This window comes from Zophobas morio, unplaced genomic scaffold, assembly GCF_036711695.1.
Source record: "Zophobas morio isolate AGI-343-1 ecotype UQ-CSIRO unplaced genomic scaffold, CSIRO_AGI_Zmor_V1 ptg000044l, whole genome shotgun sequence".
NCBI lineage: Eukaryota > Metazoa > Arthropoda > Insecta > Coleoptera > Tenebrionidae > Zophobas > Zophobas morio.
Window position 1 is genome coordinate 1,076,273 of NW_026972149.1, and position 16,778 is coordinate 1,093,050.

The following is a 16,778-nucleotide window of genomic DNA, read 5'->3' on the forward strand; positions in this document are numbered from 1 at the left end:
CTTCGATTGGTACACAGCTTGGTTATAAAGTAATGCAAAGTGTGTGTGTGTGTGTTAAAAGAATTTAATATTAACCTTGATACGTATACATCAGGATAATAATAATAAAGATAATATAGGTGTCTGGTGTGGTGCATTTATCACACGGCGTGATGGCATCATGCAGGTAGACTTTGTGGACAAAATTCTAAAGTAAATTTGAACGGACCGAGATGGTAGACGTGTGAGAAACAGAGTGCACCTGCATGATGCATCGAGTATCCTGCACTTTGCAGCTGTATCCGGTGAAGCTGTGGTAACTAGTGACGAGAACACCTTTATATTTATTGTAAACCTCTTCCAGATTCAAATCTAGGTATTAATTAAAATTCTGATTAGGTAAAGGGTCTATCTATCGAACCTTCTTCGTACGAAAAGCTACGGCAGGTGGAAGGTCCGTTCCTCCTTATATTCCCGATTTAATTCGAGCTAAGAAACATTCAGGTGCGAGGAGACGACAATCTTATCGAGGGGCGAAAGGTAAAGGAAGTTGGAGATAATATTCCACAAGTTGAAGGGGAGAAGCAAAAGGGACAGGACATCCGGTGTAATGCCCTGAATCGAGCACGTTTTGGCGAGCCGGTATTGTGTAACAATTCTCAAGATTAATTTTGGTCGGAGATCGTGGTATAAGAGTTATTGTGTGAACGAGCGTTTTAAAACATTTTTTCTTCCTATGATCGTACGTCGAATGCAGTCTGTAAGATCTCTAAAATAAATAGCCTCACTGAGACAGGTTCTTCTTGGTTTAATTAACGGGCATCCGTTAATGTGGAGAAAGAAGCATGGGATCCGCGCGAACAGAACAGAGACGCACGAACATAAAGCTAAAACGATAAGCAGACATAGGAAATACAAGTAGGTACTTTTGAAAAATTCTTCAGCAATTATTCTCCTGTAAGTAGGTATAGCGCGTCTGTGCGACTCGTTAGACCACTTTTATTCAGTTTTTTCTCCGTCTATGATTACAAAATCACATAAATTACTATTACCGAAAGTCTCAGATTCTTTAAAACTGTGTCCGTCAATTACCGAAGAAAGTTTTCACCGCAGAGAATTCCCCGGAAAAAGGTGAATTATTTATTATTAAAACGACCATACAGACCGGTCCCAGTAACTATATTTTTTAATCAACGTGATGTGTTTTTTAACAATTAAAAGTTAAAAGTCGCCGTGTACTCGTCAGGCAGTGAAAGACCATTACTATAAATTTTCGAGATGATTAACATAAATCAAGCCGTAAGCGCATATTAAACTGGCACATAATATACTTTTCCGGGGTTTTATACAATATGCTACTGAATCCTTTATGTTGCCAGTGGAACTTAATAATATAACGTGTGAACAGACTTAATTAGATACTATGCAGCGCTTTTATATCTGATTTCTTTTAATGATCTCGGTATACATTATACTATAAACATATAACATATTTTCTTAACAAGTCTTTAAAATCCTAACGGCCTAAACTCGTATTGGTACTAATTGAAGACTACGATGAGAAGAGAAAACGTTAGAGAGATGAGAGAATATCGACATTTAAAAAAGTGTCATCGATGTAGGGTTATCCCGATGACATAATCGAATCGGTCAAAAGGGACTGGAAATCTATTTATCATTTTGTCAACTGCACAGTTGAACGGCCCTAAAACGAACCATAGGGTAGGGAAGGGGAACGGAATAGTATAGAACGGTTACTCTATAGCACCTGGTCGTTGTACAGCCGCCACATTAAATTTGACTACGGTCGAAAGTCGCAATAAACGGTTGCGAATTCCGATTCGAAGCAAAACAGCGAGAGAATCAGTATTCGGGAAGTTGAGAGGACCACATTTACAATGTTTACATGTCATAAAGTCGTTGTTCGTGAGAAACGTCGACTTCCTGAAAACATCATCCTTCTCCCGGCTTAATCAAATTTAATTAAATCGTTACCGAAGCCTCAGTAAAACGGAAATGACACGCGAACGAAATTGGCAAATAGAAAATGTTGCTCCCGTCCCGTCGTGTTTTTTTTTATGTTTTTTACGATTACGATTAAGTACGAAGAATGTAGTGGAAATATCAGCGAGACGTGCATCAAAGCGGAAGAACCTTTTAGGTTATCAGGAAGAGGGCTGGTTTGTTGGTAGCTAAGAGTTGACAGCTGTTATGCATGTGGCTTCTACCGTGCTATACTATGATATTTATTTAGTTTCGGAGAAGAGAACGGCGTTACTCATATACCACACACACCTCCGAGTCGAGAAGAGGGACCGATGCGCGATGCGGTCGTTTAAGGAAAAAATTCAAGTAATTCGCCAAGAATTCACTCACCTGCGGGGTGTGATGTCTGGTTGCCGTGCCACGCTTCCACAATCAAGGAAAACGTACCCTGTAACAGATACATAAGAAATTGTTTAATTTTTTTGGTCGTTCTAAGAGAAAACAACTTTCACTGAGAAGATGTTAAAGCGGTTACGTGCGATACCGCTTTTTATGATCGACAAGAGTTCTTTCTTGTTCGTCATTCCCATCATAGAAACGTAGAGACGCGTACGTTACGTTTTGGGATTAGAAATGAATAAATTTCTAACGAGCCACCGACAGACAATAAAATGCCTTCGAGATTTCTTGGAGACAGAGAAAGAAACCTCGGAAGATGAGTTTGCACGAGTTGGTGTATATAACAATAAACAATACAAAACCGGTTGAGCATAAGCATCTTGCGATGCTTATTGCGCACGAAATTGTGGGAAAATTAGGTTTTTTAACTTGTTTTTACCACAGGTTCGATTACTCGCTTGGAAAATTGGAAGAGGCAGTGATTGACAATTGCAAATGTAACAAAGCGAAGAATGTAAGGAATGTTGTTGAAAACACGGAAATGTCTTCTTTAAATTATATACAGAAAAGTTGTTACGCTTTCCAATTTTACCGTATCGGTGAAAAAATTGCTAATTACCCAACGTAGTACGGTCTTATAGAAATTAATTAATTAGACCGAATATTTTCTCGGATTCTTCGTCAACGGGTAAACAAAAAGGAAGAAACAGAAATAAAGCATACATAAACATGGAGTTTGATCAATAAATCTATTATAATTAATTTTGAATTTGTACAGTACGTTTCCCACGGCAGATACCTGCTTCGAGCCAGTATAAGATGCTACAAAATCGTTCGGCGGAAATAGTACAGTCTCAGCAATAACCTCGGTAAAGACGGTCATATAAATCGCGTTTCTCCGACAAAACAAAAACTGACGATTCTCAGAAATGTGTTCTTTCCGCAAAAAAAAGAATAATAAAAATTGGCGAACGACTGAATGAATGAGGCAATGTGAAGTAAAAATAGAACCGTTCGTCCTAGGGCAATCTATTGTAAGGGTGGCCCGCATAAAGTTGGCGAACAGAAGACGGGCAGGTGGTACCTACCGACTAACAACCAACTCGAGACATATATCATTTTGAGACAAAGTCTGCATGTTTCGCGATTTATGTTTCGATGATGGTTTTTCGACTTTTTTTGTTGTTTGTTGCATGGCGCAGAATAAAAACTTACCGGCCAAGTGAAGGGAAACGGCAAAGCGATGGAACTGTCGAATCCGTTTTGGGAATTATCCGATCCGGGATTTGGTTCGAGTTCTGTGGTGATCACGTCTCCGAAGGTGCACGGAGACGTAGTGTCGATCTTCACTTGGTATTCCTTGAGACAAACCCTGAACCGCGGCCGACACATCCCCTCGCAGTCAGAGTTCGGTCCAGAGACACCGGTACAACATTTTCCCAAATCGTCCTTTCCGGCTTCGTTGTCGAATGATATCAGTCGTAATTCAAAGACTCCGGAAGAATTGGCCTGTCAGAAATTTGTTGTTGTTGAGAGTTCGATTCGACGACTCGAATCCCGCCAGTCAAACGCATATGTTTTCGATTTATTACTAGTGAGTTTAAATAGTTCGGTAGGTTTTAGCTATTTTAAGAACGCGATAGATGGGCCAGTATCGAAATGAGGTTGTTATTGTTCGCGTTCGGGTGCAGCGTGAGACACTGACCAGATATGATATATCACCGTCTCACGCGCGTTGATGTTCGCGGGTCGCGTATGAGGCGGCATTCAGGCAGGCGGACTTGCTGTTTACCTGGTGTTGGGCTAAGATGACGAAGACTAGAAACGTAATCCAAGACATGGTGATGGCTTCGATGGCGATCGAGAGGGATTCAGCAGCTTCTTTGTGCTGTTACCTCAGAGGTAATCTGCAACACCACGCCATAGGCAATTGTCAATTACACTCACTGCAGTCACAGTCGGCGACGGTGGCGGCAACATGCGTGCCTCACTATAGGGGATTCACAGCACAGCACACGCATAAGGTGTTAGTACGTCGGAGGGCACCCCATATCGCCACAGCACACCACCAACACACGTAATATCCAAAGCGGTCGTCGCGTAGCTGTTTCAAGCACGAACGGCAGATGCAGACTGAAGCTTTCAACAGTCGGAGTTTACGGAGCCGGCTTCGGTGTGGTAGCGTCTGGGGAGGGGAGCGCTCTAAGGGGTACTGCGTGCTTCCGCCAGAGCTCTCCACACTTTACGCGACTTACTATACCTACTACACCGCACCACGCTCGCAAGCTTGCTACCCTCGAATGGGCAGCCACCCGGCGTGCCCGCTTTAATATGAGGGACTCCTCACAGCTGCTCGCTGAGGCAACCCGACAACCCGAGGGTAGCCCAGCCGACGGTACGACACCACCCACTCGCGCGACCACCCCACCAGCTCGCGAAACTAACCTTCACCAACAAGACCTTCACCACGGACGCGATGCTCAAATTCGGGAGACGGAGCGCCACTGCGTCACCGCCGCGGTGCCTCGCACCTTTCCCTGTTTACTTTAGCGTCCTCATTTATCTCGATCAACTCCAATACTGCGGATTTATCGTGTCACTTTGATCGTCAACTTCTCATTCAACATCCAAAACACCAATTACCGGACCGCAGTTGTGTGAATATAATAATATAATAACGACAATGCGCTCTCCCCGTCCGATAAAATTATTACAAATGTGACTCCGCCTCTGGATGTAAGCCATTTTCATTGATGAAATTGTTTGACAAAACACTGAATGAAACTATATACAGACTATGATACCCGGCGGCCTCAACTGGTTTCGCTTTGCGGCAGACAATATCGCGCCTACAACGAACGATATCGATGTGCAGTAAAAGTTTAAAATCGTTTACAAAATAATAAAACATTTCCTAACCACAACCAATTTATAACTATCAAACTATAAACACAAAACACAAAATTTGAATACCTGAATATTAGCAAAAGTAGCCATACTTAAGAGAATTTTGACAGTTATGACGTCATCTTTTATTCAAAATATGGCGCCAAAATTGTCAGGGTTATTTAATTGTTTATTTTAAAACTTATTTGGAATGAATAAAGCACAGCTTTATTAACGAAATTATAAATAATATAAAATACGTATAAAGTGTGCATTTGAAAAGATTCTGTGCAGTGCGGCTACTTTCTCTCATCTTCTGGTACACCAATAAAACTCGCTTCCAACCAGAAAAAAGTTCGATAAATTTTCTAATAAAACTGAAGAGATTGCATCATTCAAAGAAAACTGAAACGGCTTCACGCTGAACCACATGAACAAATTGAATTAAAGTATTATAATAATCTGTTTACTTTTTATGTTTTTGCAGTAAAATGTCACGATGGGTGATTTCAAATAATTGTAATGTTCTTAAAAACAGAATCAGAATCTCAACAACCGTAACACATTAAAAGGAGTTGAAAAGTTTTTAGCTTGTTAACTATCGTCACCACTAGCCGCAACTATACAGTGTGTTTTACTTTTTTTGTTAATCATTGGCCCTAACGTAGATTTCTCGCAGTAACAGTTTAATGTCTTTATTAAACTCGGCAAAAAGTGAGAGAGGTCGAGCGGATTTTAAAATAAGTTTTCCGACTGCGAAAATAATTATATAATAAATCATACAAAAACAAGATTTAGGTAGGATAAAAAACTGCAGTGTGATGACCGGAAATTAAGGTTCTTTTGATTGTTATAATGGATTAATATAAACGATCATTACCACACAACAATAACGAGAACAAAAACTGCCATTAAATTTTGAAATGGAGTCCATATTGTTGTCAGTACTAGATGTATCAAGGACGCATAACTATGAATTATTAAAAGAACCATAACTCGATATTTTAATTACACATTTAAGAGAAAAAAATTCACGGAAAATCTTCTTAACGCCCACAATATTCCCTGTTTGTGTTATTCACAATGTATTTTCGCGAGTATATCTGAAGACTCCAACTACCTAGAATACATGAAATAAGCCTTTCACTAGTGAACAAAAAGTGTATTCTTTCGAGCCGCGTTATGTACAGATAGATTACGACGTAAAGTTAATAAGGACAGCTGTGTAAAATCGCAAAGTAAAGTAAACGGTGGTCAATTACGGTTATTGGATTTCATGCGTAAGTGATTAATTCATTTTCTAATTAAGTAAATACAAGAAGTGTTGTAATTAAGACGGCTACGAGCATACGGACATTAGCGCCCCATTTTCATGAAATTTTAAAGTAATGTGACGTGCATCCGGGCACCTTGACATTGCCAAGTCTTAACGTAATTAACATTCAACGAATAAGGGTGAAATTAAAATAGGTACAATGTAACACATCGTTATCTATGAGGATACGGTAAAATAGGTCATCTACGTAAACGCAATTGTAGCCGTGCACGACTAATTTTATATACATTTCTTTAAGGCTACTTTGAACGTATGTCAATAATTGATCCGAAAATTTTGCGATTGAGAGTGTTGTAATTGTGTTTAAAACGTTATCAGTGAGTGATAGCGAGTTTTGCAATATTCGAATACTAAGGCAACCAAATTAGTGTTAAATAGCTGATCCCAGTGTATCGAAAAAGTCTTATTTATTTATAGAGAGTTATAGGAATATGATCGACTGATTCACCAACTACGAGTATAAAAATATACATTACATTATTGAAGACGTCTTTGTGAGAGATTTATGGCGCCGTTTATTAAAAAGTACTTTGATTTTTTCGCGAATTTTTCACCGATTTGTATACGCACAAATTATAATGTTTAAATTATGATTGTTTCATTTAGCGCTAAAATTATCAAACAACAATAAACGGTTCGTGGACACCTTGTCTCGTCAATAATTGCACTGTTATCGCGAATTAAAATAACTAAAATAAACCACTTCACTATATTGGTATTATGAATCCAAAAATAACAAACAACCCAGGAAATCCATTACCATTATTAACCCAATAATATTCAACAAAAGTGTACCTACTTACAAAGTTGAAAAAGCATCAACAACTAACATCCTCACTAATTTCACAACAACAAATATCACTGACAGCGATCCGACTTCCCCGGAAGCTACACTGAAACTAAATACTATTTAAATAAGTACCTGCCGAAGTTAAAAAAGTCATTATCTAACTCATGGCTCATCAATCGCATCATGATTTTTTTCATAAAATGACATTGCGGTTTTACGTACATACGAGACATGGGCGTCTCAAGGTTTCAAAATTAAGACATATAAATTTTTCAATGCGAATCGTGAGAAGAAGAAGAATTTATGAATGTTTAAACAAACACGCAAATAACCTTAAACTTAAAATTTAAGTAATAAAAAAATTTTATGCATAGTTATTATAATTATCCAAGACAATTTTGACGTATTTGTTGCATAGTTTCTCACCGGTGGATATCGTCGTGCTTCAAAATGCCATAATTAGGTGGCAAATCATCAGATATGTGGTCTTGAACAAGGTTAAGTTATTGAACTTCAAGAAATTGTTGTATATTTCTGGTTGTTTTATGAACCACTGCATTATGAGCGTGAGCTAAGGAAGTATTGTAATCGGACGACTGAGTACTTTCACATTTTCTCGATGTGTCATGACCCCTAGAGCACACTAGTGCTAGACCGATTGTTGTCAAATTTTATATGGTATTAGGAATATCATGTAGATGATAAATTAATTTTTCATAACTAACAACCAGTTGACAAATAATACATATTAAAATAGAAAACAGCAACGCACGCTGAAAAATCAGTTTAAGTAAACATTCATCGAAATAATTATCGAGGGAGCTATTGGGTCGAGGTCACTTTTTTGTTTATATTTTATGTACAACAACATCCCAAAGGTCAAAAACGCGATTTCGGTCACCAAATCACTAAATTTTTTCCATGATTTTTATCTCGGAATGAAGAATCAGGTGCAGGCGGCTAAAGTGGACGAAGATTCTTAGAAAACCATAATTTTCAGAATGAATTTTTGTTTACAAAGGAATGGTGTTTAACATAAAAGAATTTATGGTAGGCAGCAGCAAGTGTAAGCCTTTTTGAATGAATAAGGCCGATGATTTGACGCCGACAAAGCGTACAGATCTCCGGTCCAAGTGATGAATAATTATCTCAACAGTTTGAACTTCTATTGTTCAGCTTATTTTCGGCGTACCTCAGGGGATTTTATTTTTATGGCACTGAAGGACAAAAATTTAGTTACATCCTCTTTTGAGAGATATGGTTGAATCGTATAATATATCATTTGGAAACATTAAAACAATGTGGTTAGATCCATCCAGAACGGTAAATGTCAGATTTTCGTCATATAACTTCGCTTTCCTGATGACGTCAGCTCAAAATTTTGCCGAATAAATCATATCTAAAATGTTCAAAATATGATGAGTGTACACCTGTGATTTTTTTGGATTTGCTAATACAGGGTGTCCCAAAAAAATTAATGAATACGTGAATTTATTTTATTGATTTATTCAAGAACTGCAAATCCGAATGCTTTGAAATCATGGAGATATTTTAAGGTTATCAAAAATGTGGTCAATTTTTGATCAAAAAAATTGATGACGTTACCTCAAAATATGGTCAGTCTATACTTGTAATTTATCATTGCATTCTGTAGATTTTCTAATATAGGGTGATGAAAAAAATTATGAATCAATCAATTTATTTTGTTGCTATTATCTACGTATACTTTTTGGGCAAAAAACAAGTATGCTTAATTAATTGGTCATCTCTTCTGTGTTGAAGAGACAAAATCAATCAAATGTCAGTTTCTTTTAATTGTAATTAAAATTAAATAAGAATTATAATAACAATATTCAGAACATTTTGTTCGATTGGGGCTTAATTAATAATTTTAATCCTCTCTTTTGAGGCCACAAACCCATCCAAATCAAACTAATTTCTACGTGAAATTCTTCCGATGTAAAAACAGAAACATTTCAAATTATTGCTGAGAGGCCATTTTTACTTATTGAGAGTAGACTAACGAAGTATAATAATCGAGTTCATCAGGCGACTTGATATTTTCATATTTCTCGAGGTTTCATGATCCCAGACCCGTAGCTAGGAGAGGCCATGGGAGGCTGAGAAATTTTTGCCTCCCCTAGTCCTAGATACGTTATAATTAACCGAATGTGAATTACAACATCGAAAATCAAAATAAAATGCAATGTTTTATTTAATAAGTGGAAATCGAAGCAATAAAAAAGTCTGAACCGTCGGCATTGTGATCCGGTTTTTGCAATTCGTGGAAAATGTCATTGTAATGGTTCAAAACTTAATTGCCATTAGCTTAAAGCAAATTTTAGATTTAAGATGGCCAAAAAATTCAAACTCATTTATTGCAATTTTTAGTTTAACTTTGCAAAAAACAGCGTAAATTTGAAAAATATAATGTACGTTATTTACGACACAATCAACTGACTTTTTCAACAGGATGTTTTTTTTTCCTTAGTGATTGCATTCAAATGTTAGCTTTATGTTTATGAGGAGAGAGCGCTAGGGTATGAAGAACCAACTACGCTTCATGTTATCTTTAAGAAGATGGCTCTTAATGAAGTAACACACCGCATTAGATGTCTGTTTTACAAAATCCTCCCACAAATTGCTAGGTAACTATTTTAAAAACTCTAAAAATAGAGTGCATGCGTCTGTCTTAACCCTTCTTCAGATCCCTTAAACATCTCTTCGGGCTACTGCAAGCCGGCTGCGACGGAACATGATCCCAACTGCGAACTTTGCACAAAACATCCGTTTTTTGTCAGAGATTGGCCGCTGGATGCGGAATTTCTTATCAAAAAGAGCACCTGGCATGCACCTACTCTGCAAATAGTGCGTATCACACTATACCCAGACAACCACCTAACGCAACGAACATTCCCAAATTAGAAATTATAGCACATCGCATTGTCTTTTTTGCTATTGTTACGATGCGCATTGCAATTACGTAACTCGTAATAACTGTGATAATAGAGCACGCATCTGTCATATTGTTTTCTGCATCACAGTCGACGTTTCGGTTTCGAAAGTTTTCTCACAATGCATTCACCGACTTTTTTCAAATTCGTACTATTAGAAAGGCTATTGTTCGCTTCGGGTTCGTTTGGGCGCCGAAATTAATGTACATGTTTGTTTCGTATGTGTTTTAGCCGGTTACGTGACGCCAGCATAATCAAATAAGGAATTATATTTAAAAAATTAGCAGCACTTATTGTTTTACTATCTAGTCAGTATAAAATGTCACACCATTGTGATATTTATTAAGGTCATCAGATTTTTTATTTTATCTTTATTACTTCACCTAGTTTCATGTTACCGGCATAATCAAATATCGCACTCTATTTTTTTTTATGGAGTTTTGGTATCAGATTTATTATTTTTTAATGATATCCCGTACGTCTTAATTATTTTTGCTCGAATCAAAAGAACCTAGCTTAGTCATTCTCGCTTATTAATAGCGCCTTTCTGGGTCATTACGCTTCTAATTACCACAAAATCGCTGTAACGACTAGATCGACGTTGGTGTAATTATGAAAACAAAACCAGTTTGAGAACCAGGTTGACAGTTGTAAAAAATGGTTAGGTGCGAAATTGGTCTTCGGTCTGTTTGCACTTCTGGGTAATATTTATTTATCCCACCGAGTATACGGCTTACTATTAGGGTCATTTCCGGCACCGAGGGGCGGAAATCCCGAACAACCCCGGAAGTACTTGCCAATTTCGATCACCAGCTCGAATATCAAGTTATATTCAATCATTTTAATGAATTCCTCCCTCCTCGTAAATCCGAAACGGGGTTAAAATCATTGCTATTTTTCGAAAGGAATCTGTTACAATGGTTGCTCTTTTACGGACGAGCATTTCCGGCTACCACGAAAAAATAATGGAATTTCTGTGTGATTTATTTGCGCTTTACGAAAATTCAAATGCTTGCATAATATGTAAAAAAATATAGGGGTATATAATTTTTGAAAAACTATACTTTAAACTTTTTAATAATATATATTTTTAGGTTATTCTTATAAATAAATCATAGAGTTGGAAGTCTCTTACTCCGGACTGAATTACAATTTTTTCTATAAACCCCTCCCGAGCGTAAGCTAAGAAAATATTGTAATTGAGTTCATCTGGCGACTGGCTACTTTTATATTTTCTCGATGTGTAATGAGTACGAAAAAGTAGGTCCCTGTTTCCGTCTCTCTTTCTCTGTCTGTCTGTCTGTCTGTCTGTCTCTCCACCATCTGTGTCGATTTTTGTTTGATAGACGATCGACTGACAATTTGATGACATCCCCTCAAAATTTCAGATTTTTCCCGAATGCCAAATTTTCGCAAAAAATCTATAACCTTCTATACTAGTACCTATACCGGGGTTCTACAAGATTACGTCGAGTGTTTATGCTGCTACTGGTATTATCTATTATATTTTTTTATAAACAAATCTCAAGAATGATACACCCCAAGGTTTTATTATTGATAATAACTGCACGTGTCGGCATTAACAGACGTGTCCTTGCTGAAAAAATGCTGATCGGGACATTCCCAAACGGCAAAACTTTTCCTTTGTCAATTCATATGATTCTTTACAGAAATACCTGTATCTGGAACACTTTGTTAGTATCAGTTCATTGAAATTTGATGGTTTTAAGAAAAAAAAGTGTGCCCGTTTATTGATTACTGTACTAGAAAAAATATGCTCCGCCCAATCATCCTAAACTCCACCTTAATATTCCTTGTTATTCCTCACAACCTTAGGGCGAGCGAAGCAAATGATCTTTCTGTACAAGAAATTGTCTTTGAAACTTATTTGAAATTATTCATTACTGAAAAGAGATTATTCTGAGGAAAACATTAAATGAATAAGCCCCGCCCACTCACCTTTTCTAGTCTAAATGACGTTATTTATTCATCGTGAAACGAGAGGAGGAGCTTAATTTCTAGTGAGGATTTTCTATAGAACGCGTTTAAGTATGTATTCATTGAAAATTAATAATTTGAAAAAAAGAGTGTTCCCGCCTATTGAATATTGCTTACTTATAAAAGTCTCTATAAGAAAAGGTTAAACTTAGCCCCGCCCACCCACCCGTTCTTTTTTTCTTCTGAAATAAGAAATGCATTTTTATAGCAAATATAAAATAAATAGTATTAGCGTTTTTTTTCTCTGTTTAACAGCCCAGGCTCTATTTACAGAAAAACATATAATATCTCTGCCCACTTATTGCGCCTTTGTAAAGATAAGACTGATTTTGGCAAATGACATAATCCTCTAAGAAAATAGGGGGTGGGTGGGCGGGGCTAGTACTTTTATTAAGATAAAAATGATTGTAGCAGATGCCATAGCTTCTAAAAAAACAGAGGGCGGGTGGGCGGGGCTAGTTTTTGCTAAGATAAGACTAATTTTGGCAAATGACCAATTATCTGAGAAAACAGGGGACAAATCTAAAAAATATGAATGCAATGATAAATCACAAGTAAAAACTCATCATATTTTGCACCTTTTGGGCATAATTTATTCGTTTTTTATCGTGGTCACTTCAGACTAAATATAAACAACTTTGTTTTCGTAACATAATGCGTTCGAATCAAACAAGGGCGGCGTATGGGTGATCAAAATATAATACATTAATTAATTAAGAAAAATCGGCTCTACAAAATTCTTGTTACATCTTTTTGAGTATACACAAGTATTTGTCTCAATATGAGTAGCGTGGAGGACTTCCAGTATTTACGCCAAGTAAGAAAAGTGCGGAATTGATGCAGTCGTTTGAACATTGAGAATTTGTAATCAAAATCATTATTGTGTATCAAATTTAAATGGGGATGATGTAGGGTGGTTCATCGAATATTAATTACTTTTCGATGACAGTTATTAAAAAAGGAAAATTGTGTTAAAATTTAGCGGGGGTGGATGTATTTATTGGTCAATTTGGTCGTTGGAACAATGGGAAGCAAAGGTACAAAAGCTTTAAGTTTTTTGGTTGTCTACCCTCGCAACATCTGCTCGCCTACAGTGCTTTAGGTAAGGCCAAATGGTAATTGTTTTGAGGCAACTGGTCCTTTTTGAATAAAAAATGGTGATTTATTACCCTCTTCTGATGATGATGCATATATTGCATATGTTCAAACAGCTTGCATAGATTTTTTTGAAATCTGGCAACCGGAAGCGCGGTCCTAATGAAAATTCAACACCTAACGTACGAAACTGACAATTTTGCGTATATCTTGGTATCTCGTGCATATCAGCGACGCTACAAGGCCTTGCTTGTATGTAATTATTGCAGAAAATATGCACGTACAAGCGTTCATTTCGGATTTCCGCTTTCGTACAAAACATGATTTGGTAAAATTTACATTTCGGAGCATAATTTGGGTTTCGTTGTTGGTAATTAAACAGCTAACCAAGTGAAACAAACGCCGACAAGGAAATATCAGTTTGTGAAAACTCATTAGACCTTATTACGAGGACTTCAGTAATATCACCTTCTTAGAAACGGATTTTATTGCCAAGTATAAAAATAAATCCGCTTGTAAACAAATTTGTAAGAACCGTTAACCTGCGAAGTACTTATTCAAATTTTGGCCCAACTGAATTATTTCTCGCTTCAGTTGAAACAAGGAAAATAGCCTTCGCTATATCAAGCGAAATGCAATAATGAAGCCGTTAAGATAAAACACACATGCTGTGGCGTATATTTGATGTGAAATTATTTTTTAACTATAAATCTCCCAAACCGCTGCAGTCTATTTTAGATTGAAGATTTCTCAACGCGATACAAAAATACAAAGTAGAACGGCGCTTGGATATCACGCTTGATGAATTCCAAATTCTGTTATAATCACAGCGACAAGGGCATAAATTCGAACACTCCACTCCGAGCAGCTGAAAGATTATGTAAAATCTCGAATTAAATCAAAGATTTCCGCCACAATTATCCCACCAAACTTATCAACAGATGCACTTATAAATTACTTGCTAATGAGCTCTTTTATACCATTTATAAAACTTTCTCTCAATTATTCTTCGAAAAATATGCAGTGCTGACCAACCACTTAATTAACATAATATCGGTAATGTATTGAACCTTTAATTTCGGGTTTATACCTCGTTAGCTGCTTTCCCTCAAATATATTTATGTGAGACTGAAATCAACTCTTATGCAGTGTACGCATAAGTACGTATTCTACTCACAGACATAAACAGTACACTAAACAGGTTATACATTTGATATTACAGATTTTATACTCTCTAGAAGATAATACATTGTAAATAGTTGCCTATAGATTTTAGAAATATGTGTTGTACATTATACACAAATTTTGTCGTCTACTTGACATTATTTGGTTTGTATTCATTATTTCAAAAACGCAACTATAACAAATTTCCAAACTTGATATATAAGGCAAATTTTCATACGAATGACATCTAACCACATAGCTCACGTACTTTTAAGAAAAATCGTTGTAGGTACGTTATAAATTATCACTCTGTATATATTTAGCACGCTTCAAACAAAACAAGAGTGTAACCGAAGAACAATAATGTATTGCAAGTGGAGAGAGGGACAAGGGTATACGGTCGAACTGTAATGTAGGAGACCGCTGCGCGCAAGTGACCAACACTCGCATTCTATATACCAGACTATAAGATGTATGAGCAAAACACACGGGTTGATTTGAACTTCCCGCGCAATAGTGAGCCAACACTGACGCTTCAAATTCGTGTATTTGCGACGCTAAAATTATATTTTTGTGTCACAAACGACACTGCATAAACTGTGCACAAAGGTTATAAATTTCAGATTATATATTGTATTCAATAGACTACTGATTATAGATGACTGAGCAAAATCAACTTATACCTGCCTATTTTGCCTACCTCTGATATACGTCATAGGGAAGAACTTTGTAAATAACTGTTTACAGATTGAAGGCTGTAGATAATAGTTTGCTGTAACATGATTGATAGATACAGACTATTTATAGATTTAAAATTATAAATTATCTATAATATCAACTCAATATCGATAAAACTAAAAAAATGTAAAACTACCGACTGATGCGATTATGGATCAAATGTATTTGATTTTATTTACGAGTAGTTAATCATAATATTGCATAACTTGAAAATCTGCAAAAATAAATCAAAGCTCAAATACTCTGTTAAGCACCCTATAAAACTGTCATGGCGACAATACCGGTTACTTGTTCAAAGCATTGCATAAAAGAGCTACCCCAACACTGGACAGAAAAGTACCTGTCTTTTGTATAGCAACACAAAATACGTTATGTAAATTGATCTAGGCGTAGTTCGAAAGAAATTTATGCACATACAGATCTATCATCCTTTTCTAGTTTGCCATTCGTAACGTACTTTTAAGGGGATTCAATCCCAGATTAAAATTCACGCAGTATTCGTTAGCTAAGAACAAAATAAGATTGTATAGGGGATCCAGTTTACTTAAAGCTCAACTTAATACGATTAATTTGCATAATAGTATAAAAATACAATAGATATCTTCCTTCTAAAGTGTACACAAAGTATTAGATAGTGTCCCGCATGCTTATGGAATAGTTGTTTTGCAAGCTTACTGCGATTCCAAATTTATATAGTTTTGAGTCATGCACGCGGTATCATGTATAGTTGGGAATAAACATCTAAATCGGAGAATAGCCTTTTCATCTTCGCGTTCGTGATCGATTATTTTTCTAACAACTCTTTGATGACTCCATAAAATTTTAAGACCGCAATTAAATTCCTCAACAACAAATTGTTAAAAATATATTAATTGTGCGGTGTTTTCTTAATGAACCTAATTTGGGTACACATGTGGTGTTTAGAGGAACGCTTAAAACTGCTTTAGTACAGTTTCGTGTATTAATAACTTTCTATCTATTAAAAAGATTATCCACGGAAAATTTCGAGTTAGAGTGTTAAATTGGCGGAAATTCCAATAATATGAATGCGGAAAACAGATTTCGAGCGCGGATAAAAAGAAGCTGATCTTCCGTTACTGATTTTGATTATGTAAGCAACAATAAATAATCTTTTGATCAATCCACATGTTGGTATTTCATTCGTTATAATATCATTCTGCTAAGTCTTTGCTTGTAGTTTTTTTTTTTTTTTGTGTATAATCAATCAAGAAACCCAAACCATTTTAAAGAAAGTGATATTCCTAGCGGTGCAGTCTCTGTGTCCACGACAAATCAGTGATATTCTGTAGACGCTTTTAATTCAATTTTCTGTGAAACCAGTGTCGTGATTTGCGATTAATAGTGACTAAGACATTTCCCGTCTAAAATAAGTGGGAACTTTTAATTTATCGGTCTCGTTTAATTTATTACTTTGTTTTGAAAATTTTAATTG

The 16,778-nt window shown here is 36.4% G+C and overlaps 1 protein-coding gene across 2 annotated transcripts in view; it reads right to left on the reverse strand.

Annotated features, from left to right (window-relative positions):
* The window catches only part of LOC135141406 (neurogenic locus protein delta), a 75,429-nt gene that overhangs the window by 4,249 nt on the left and 54,402 nt on the right, over nucleotides 1-16,778 (reverse strand). For both annotated transcript variants that reach the window (XM_064072474.1, XM_064072475.1), the window contains exons 2-4: nucleotides 4,157-4,271; nucleotides 3,580-3,873; nucleotides 2,356-2,413 (exon numbers count right to left, since the gene is read on the reverse strand). In XM_064072474.1, coding sequence (XP_063928544.1) covers nucleotides 2,356-2,413; nucleotides 3,580-3,873; nucleotides 4,157-4,204 — 400 coding nt within the window. In that variant the 5' untranslated portion in view covers nucleotides 4,205-4,271. The remainder of the gene's footprint in view (nucleotides 1-2,355; nucleotides 2,414-3,579; nucleotides 3,874-4,156; nucleotides 4,272-16,778) is intronic.